The sequence below is a fragment of the Pinus tabuliformis genome, chromosome 8 (assembly GCF_031772625.1).
Source record: "Pinus tabuliformis cultivar Carrire ecotype Pingquan chromosome 8, CPIR1, whole genome shotgun sequence".
NCBI lineage: Eukaryota > Viridiplantae > Streptophyta > Pinopsida > Pinales > Pinaceae > Pinus > Pinus tabuliformis.
Genome location: NC_142294.1, coordinates 1,765,088,942 through 1,765,097,244, shown reverse-complemented (window position 1 = coordinate 1,765,097,244; position 8,303 = coordinate 1,765,088,942). Strand labels below are relative to the sequence as shown.

Sequence of the window (8,303 nt, the reverse complement as noted above, 5' to 3'; positions counted from 1 at the left end):
AGCAATCCTTCCCAGCTGGAATTGCGCATTGTGCAGTCCCAGCAAACAGTAGCCAAAATGGACTATGCATTGCGTAGTTGCAGTAGTCAGTCAGTCTCCCAGCAACCTAGACTATGCCTTGTGCAGTCTTGGTAGTCGGTCTCCCAACCTCTCAACCGAAATGGTGCAACCTTCATGATCATTCACCAGGTATGTTTAAAGTCAGTTCTCATGTCCATTTTGGTTTTCAGCTGACAGATTTCTTGCCATGAGTGTTTCCATGTCTCCAGGTATTGCATGTGTTCATCTGCCTCTCAGTAGTACAGTTACAATGATCCCCAGGAGAGTAGAGACGAAGACACCATTTAGAGCACACATGGGGATGCAGTCGATCAAGTGTCTATGGACTTGCCTATCCACAAAGAGATCAAGTTGTTCATAGACAAGTACATCAAGATATGACAGCAGCAACATCACAATGAGCAACATTATGAACAATAGTTGAAGACAACATACCAAATGCAATGAATGCAAGAGGAGGTTTATTGACAACACGGAGGTGGAACAAGGTTGCAAGCTCCAAGCAGGTCCATTGATGATGAAATCAACTTTGGAGGCTACGGCTATGTAGTGGCAACATGACATGAAGATCGCGCGAAGGCAGAAGATGGAATAAATAAGGAGTTGCATGTGCTGAGGCAACAACTCAAGAAGAACATGAAGTTGCAAAGATGGACGAATGAGTTGCAATAGGAACAGGAACAACAGTGGGCGCAGCATGCACTCACGGATGAAACTATGCCCGTACAAGTTAAGGATCCATCCTAGTAGTTGACACAGAGCAAACATGGTGAGCAGTGTTGTTGATCGTATGCAAGGGATTTAGCAACATGCATGTCATTGAGAGCACGCATGCAATCCAATCCATTCAACACACTCACCAAGGCGAAGACAAGAAGCATGTCCAACTGAGGTTGAATATGTACTTTGGCAAGTTGATGCGCATGACCACCAACACACACTTGAAGATCAGAACGGACATTATGCATCTGTGTGTTTCTAGTTCAACTGTACCCAAGAAGACCATGCATATGTTAGAAAACAAGTAGGATGAAGGGGCCGAACCAATGCACTGGTTGCAATAGAGGCAAGAGTTCACTTCAGCGAGATATCACCATGAGGTGCATGCACACCATCACGGACGACCAAGCTTGGCATCAGCTTACTACCTTCACCATCACAAGCATGCCAAAGACTTGGTATCACCACAGCGGACCGAGTGCCAGTGATGTCTTGCTTGGCTTGCTCGAGCCATGTCTCACATGAGTACATGTGCATTGTAACGTCGAGTCATGTCAAGCGTAAGTCAAGTGTCAATAGTTGGACGTAACAGTCACAGAGTAGGTGAAGAGTCATGAGGGTAGTTGAACTGTCACAAAGGGGAATGTCAAGGGTCACCCCACCCTTTTCTATAAATAGTCCCTCATAACTCATTGTATGGGATTTTGGTTAGCCAAGCTTCTACTAAGACTATCTTGAAGAAGGCTTAGACAGTATTGTAACACGCCTTGGCTTCTCCACTGCACGAAGCTAGTACATCTCTTTGGAGGAGCAGTTGGATGTGACTGTAATAGTCCACTGTTGGAGCTATCAAGTTTACATGGTGTATTGTATGATTGTGACTTACACTTCTTTAATAATAAGAGCCAGCACATTTTCATGCATATGTTGTTATTGTAGTTGGACTGTTTCGGTTGCCTTAATGATATATGTTGTTTAACTTATGTACTTGTATATGAACTGATTTATATGCAATTATATGAATCTTGTTGTTAATGTTGTCACCGTCTGTGTCGACTACTCTGTCGGACATCAGACAGACCTTTCTCATGAACCTTGCTATATCAACCATCACACTCGTCTCAGACTGATCATGAGTGTTGTTCGTGTTATCTTACCTTGTACGTTGTGATTGTTGCATCCGAGTGGACTGCTCCACCAAACGCTGTGCATGTCCTTTGTTTGGTGTGTTCCTATCCAAGTTGGGACTAATCCCTTTCAACTTGGAACTCCCCTTCACCTTCCTCTCCCTTCGAAGTGTTGGAACCTCTCGTACACATTCCTTGACTCTCTACATTAGTCACACCCTTGCTACTGATAAAGTTATCTTACTTGCCTCTGTGCGACATTGTGGTCAAGGCATTACCTTATGACCCATTGTTGGGACTCCTACACCAAAACGTCTAATGTCTAATTGGGACTTCTTACCAGGGAGATCCCCTTGACATGTTGCGGGTCCAGCACTATCAACACATAGTTATTCTGAAATCTGTTTGTTTTACCCCTACCTACCTTAAAGTATATTACTTGTGAATCTTCTCATTTCCACTCCATAAAACCTCAAATTTTTCCCCACGGACACTGCGAAGAATATGACATGCTTCTGCCTTTTCCATGAAGACTACAATCGCAACCACAACTATGAGATTAGGATATCATAATATTTAAATTACATTTTTAAATGAAAAATGAAGTAAATCTCTTAAAAGAATATTGAATATTAATTCCCTATTGTTTAAGTAATATATATTTGTGGTTATACTAAATATTTAATTACATTGATAGGTAGGTGTGTCTATTTCAAAATAGGGCTCCTAGAATTTTAATTTAATTATCAATAATTAATAGGTAGATAGTAAGGATTTAATGTTGGTGTTGTCTACCACGGTGTCAAATTTCTCGGGTGACCAAAATTCGTCAAAATCTAATAATATTTTTACAAAAAATATGATAGTAGGAGGGCCTGAATCCTATTTTTTATGGTCAAAATGATTCAACACAATAAAAAACCTATGGGCACCCAAAATCTTGAAGGTTGACAACTGTAATCTAGATTTCCAAAAAAATCGTCAGATTTTAGCAAAATTGTGTTGGAATTTTCATGTTTTTCTAAGAGAAGTTTATGCCTCATTAGATTACACTTTTAATGTTTATAGTAAAATTCAATATAAAGGGTTCAACTTATCTCAACATAGTTATGCTTCTTTTACTTTTTAGAATAATTAAAAAATGTTATAAAATTAAATTAAATTTTGTATATACCATGATGGGCGTGGGCGATCAAAGTTCAAGCCATAGGCCCAAGGTAGAGGTGACTTGGCAACCCCAATGGGGGTGGGTGATAAAATTACAAACCAAAGGGCCCATGATAGGTTTGACTCATGTGTAGGATGTGTGTAGAATATGCGACAGGTAACTAGGACAACTAGTGCTAGAGGAAATGAAGCCTCAAGAAGTTGGGAGCGGATTATAAACATTGGCTCAGGTGCATTCTTGTTTTTGTTTGTTTCTTCAGTATGGGCGAGAGTAGGGTTGACATAATTGACGATGAGTATGCTAGGTTGCTAACCTATACATGCTCGTTCCATTGGTAAATGATACCTCTGTCATTGTGGGTGCCTATAGAGCGTTACTACGAGTGTTAGCTTGAAAACCTTGTCACTTAGTGTGGGATCCTCACAAAAGGAATGGAAGAAGTATGAGGCGTATGTGTTGCATGTTGACAAGGAGTAAGGTGGTGATAGTCATGCCTGTGGAGTTTGGTCATTGACCTATTTCTAGGAAGCTTGATGGCACTCCGATAAGTTGGTTATTGTCCTATTTGGTTTGTATGAATATTTTCCTAGTTTCAATATCTCTAGAGGGTTCCTTGTGCGGTTGAATTTTCTGGTATCAACATGGCGTCCCTTTGTGGAGAGAATTTAAGCCCGAACATTTTCGATCTCGACGCTCTGGGTGCTAGGTGGTAGGTAGTTGGTGTCACAGGGGCTTCACTCAATAAGCCTCTAACATATCACATGCATTTGTGGCATACTAAACAATACCCTTAATTTGACTACATATTGGAAAATACCTCTAAAAATCAAATTATTTAACCCCATACCAATATGAACCCAATACACCTTCCAAATTTAAAAAACCCCTACTTTCACTAATAATATAGGTATCCATTTTTTTCATCAACATTTTTTATACCCCTTTATATCTTTTCATTAACTTTGAGCTCCATTTTTTACACCTGCAAATATAAAAATCCTTTACCCCCTATTATATGCTCAATATATTATGTTATTTTTTCCTCAATATATATCCCCTAATATGAACCCATATGGTATGGTATTTCTCCCCTAGTGAATCCCCGTGGTTGGTGTCTGGTGTGTTGTATTGGTTATATTGGGGAATTCCATCACTCGGTTGCTTATTACAAATTCATAGTTGCGTGGGGCTTGAATTGGGTTTTAGAGTGTGGAGTCATTTGGTTCAAGATGATAGGTTAGACAATTCTACTGCATGCGAGCCATAATTTCAAGGTTTGGTGGAGTGGGCATCTTGGTCATGCTATAACCAAGCCTTGTGTCTATTGTGTCACTTCCAATTCATAGATGTTGAGGCAGCGAGGTCGAGCCCAAAGAGGTGTGGGGCTTCGTGACCAACCAACGGGACGAGAAGGTTAGGAGGCAACAACTGAGGACGAAGGGTTGCAGGTGTAAAGTTGGGGGGAGGGGGAACTAGCCCAAGGCCGGATACAACCATCGAGTCATGTGGAAAAGGCACCCTCCATGGAATCTCTTGATTTACAAATGTGAAGGGTAATGACAAATTTGGAGGAAATGAGGCAGCAAAGAGATGATGATAAAAATGAAGTCGTTTCATTTTTTAATGACTTGCAAAAAAACTAGTGGGACATCCTAGATCGCATGGCTTCTTTGTGATAAGGCTAGAGGCGAACCAATGATAGACTTGATGATATGGAGGTCCACCTTGCTCATGTGGAATTTCATGCCCATCATGACCCGGGTCCTCTTGCTCCTAATGCTCCGGGTTTTGGTTATGCACCTGATTTTCTCCATTAATATGTGATGAATGTTGGTTGTCTATTGATTCTCTGTGTCTTTTGGGCTATCTTAGCTTTTTTGCTTCTAGTTATTATGTAAAACATGACAATTCCTTCTTAGTATTTCTATCACTCTGGTCGGAGTGAGGTTGGGAGAGCAATGATCCTTAGGAATATCATAAAAAGTTTAGGATGACAAAATAAATAAATAAATTTAAATATATAAAAAAAAATTAACTGTAAAATAACATGATTAAAATGACATCATTTTTTAATTGTGTGGTGTTAATAATCCATAAGATTGTAACAAAGCTTATTTATAAATTAAATTTTTTCATAGTAAAATGAAAATAGATCTTTACTCTATATATATAACTTCTTTTAATCATAATAATAATAATAATAATAATAATTTAATTTATTTCTGTGATATTTTAAATTAGTGATGTGAGATGTATTATTCATTGAGAAACATATTTTACAACCCAAAGTATTTTTTTAATTATATTTGAAATTTGAATAAAAAATTAATAATTTTGTAATTTTAACTATTGAGATTTAAATTTTCCTATTTTCTAAAACTTCACATAATCGAATTTTTCAAAATGCTCAAGAGGTGATGATCTTACCCAACATCACAAAAATATAACTTAAAATTAAACTAAAAAATAATAAAGACAAAAAATTCATCACAAAAATAAAACCACTGATAAAATGTTGTATTGTTAAATGTCATCACCAAAAATTAAGAAATATGATTAACTAATATTGTTTATATATAATTTATTAAAATATTTTTTAATATAATAATAAGTTATTTAAAATTGAAATAATAGAAAATAGAAAATAAAATAAAAACATATAAATTTAAAAAAAAATAATAATAACTAATAGAAAGAAAAAAAAAAAAAAAAAAAATTATAATAAAATTTTAATCAATAATTTTACAAATAAATAAATTTAAATAACAAAAAAAGAGCTTTACAGATAAATAAATTTAAATAATAACCAAAAAAAATAGATTTGCAGATAAATAGATTTCAATAATAAAAAAATATTTCCGAATTTTAAACCTAAAATTTTGGTTAAAGAAAGACTAATACCAAATCAAAGCAAAACGGAATGCCATGTGGCCCAAGCTACTTAATCTGGGGATGGATAAATAAAACTTTGAAAAGATTGTCATGTGTGTATGCGTGCTTGGAAAAAGGATTACACTCCAGTTCATTGAACGAAGTGCATACACCTCGTTGATATTGTTGTTGATAAACTTTCCATTGAAGTAGTTTGGCACAACACTCCAACTTCTCACAGGCCATCTTTTATTCCACCGACACCGACATTTAAGTTGCAATTCACTTTTCCATTACAACACACATACGTACAATTGCGCTCGCTGGATGTCAAGCACGCCAGTGGCTGAGTTCTACCAGCGCTCGCAGACAAGCATAAGGCAGAACAACAGTAGAGATTCTCTCCAACACTCCTAGAACGGCGTGCAATTAGATCTCACAGACCCAATACATTGAAGATAGCTGAGCAGAGTTGAAGATGAAGCCTAATATTTTGATGGGGAGGTACGCGTTAGGGCGGCTGTTGGGGCAAGGAACGTTTGCCAAGGTTTATTACGCCACAAACCTCAATACCGGCGAGAGCGTTGCCATTAAAACCATGGACAGAGAAAAAATCGTCCAGATCGGCATGATAGGGCAGATTAAACGCGAAATCTCAGTCATGAGACTGGTACGCCACCCCAACATCGTTCAACTCTACGAAGTGATGGCGAGCAAGTCCAAGATTTATTTCGTCATGGAGTATGTTAAACGAGGCGAGCTTTTCAACCAGGTCGTAGACAAGGGGACACTGAAGGAAGAAGAGGCTAGGAAGTATTTTCAACAACTGATAAGCGCGGTGGACTTCTGCCACAGCCGAGGCGTGTACCACCGGGACTTGAAGCCGGAGAACGTGCTATTAGACGACAACGGTGACATGAAGGTCTCTGACTTCGGCCTCAGCGCCCTGCCGGAGCAGTTCAGACAGGACGGCCTTCTCCACACAACCTGCGGCACCCCGGCCTATGTCGCGCCGGAGGTCATTACCAGTAAGGGCTACGGTGGTGCCGAGGCCGACATCTGGTCATGCGGGGTCATACTGTTCGTGCTACTGGCGGGCTACCTGCCGTTCCAGGGCGCGAATTTGATGGTGATGTATAACAAGATTTGCAAGGGAGACTACAAGTGCGCGCCCTGGTTTTCCTCCGAAGTCCGCCGGCTCGTCCTCCGGCTGTTGGAACCTAATCCCCAGACGAGGATCACCGTACCGCAGCTCATGGAGGACCCCTGGTTCCGCCGGGGTTTGAAGCGTCCGCAGGCCGACGATGATGTCGATGCCGGCCTCCTAGATGACGTGGACTCTGTTTTTTGCGTCCCTAAGCCGGCATGTCTGAACGCCTTCGACATTATCTCCCTGTCGCCGGGGTTCAATCTATCTGGGCTATTCCAGGACGAGGTCGTGAAGGAGGAGTCGCGGTTCACCTCGACTCAGCCGGCATCGAGCATAGTGTCTACGCTGGAGGAGATTGCCAGGCTTTTTCTGTTCAGCTTTAAGAAGTCAAAGGACTGTAAAGTGAAGTTGCGCCGGGGGTCGGAGCAGGGCCGGAAGGGGCATTTGTGTATTGATGTTGAGATTTTCGAAGTCACTCCCTCCCTTTTCATGGTGGAGCTTAGGAAAACCAGCGGCGATACATTGGAGTACAGTAAATTCTGCAGCCAAGATCTGAGGCCCGGTCTCAAAGACATCGTGTGGATATGGGACGACTAACACTTAATACGAGGAATTGTATATATTCACTGTGTATACTTCACCATCATTATTCAGCTTATTATTTTTTTTTTGTTATGTTGGAGTTATACGGCAACCCTTATTTTGTTTTGTTCTGTTGGAGTTATACGGCGGATTCTTGTAACATGTTTACGTGGTTGTTTGGGCCACTTTTCCATCTCCGAGACGGACGTTTCCGTTCCTTATCGGAATGGTTTATAATAAGAAAAGTTTTGCAGCGGAAAATCTTTAATCAATAAGTGTATTAATCTGAACTCTGACATGGTCCCTGCGCTGCTCATTTGTCATTGTCTCTGCGCCACCTAGCCGGGGCGTTGGATTCAATTCAAGTTAGCCGGCTACACCGACCCTGTGCAAAGCAACAAATGTACAACGAATTGGTTGTCTTACAGTTGGAAAATTTATTATAATTAAGTTTACAAATCAGTGTATTTTGTTCAAAGGAACAAATGTACAGTAAAGTTAGTAAAGTTATTTTTTATAGTAAGAAAATTTATTAAAATTAAGTTGTCAAATCAATTGTGAAAATAATTATAAATATATTAAAAATTTTACGAAAATTGGAAAGTCCAAAAACTCACATTAAACA

At 39.5% G+C, this 8,303-nt stretch overlaps 1 protein-coding gene across 1 annotated transcript; it reads left to right on the top strand.

The window, feature by feature from the left end:
• Positions 1-6,162: 6,162 nt before the first annotated feature.
• LOC149243200 (CBL-interacting protein kinase 5-like) lies at positions 6,163-8,094 on the top strand. Its single transcript, XM_089374451.1, has one exon. The coding sequence runs from the start codon at positions 6,425-6,427 to the stop codon at positions 7,691-7,693; it is 1,269 nt and encodes a 422-aa protein (XP_089230577.1). The 5' UTR covers positions 6,163-6,424; the 3' UTR covers positions 7,694-8,094.
• Positions 8,095-8,303: the final 209 nt, after the last annotated feature.

Coding starts and splice junctions, on each gene's coding strand:
- LOC149243200 (XM_089374451.1), top strand. CDS start 6,425: ATGAAGCCTAATATTTTGATGGGGAGGTACGCGTTAGGGCGGCTGTTG.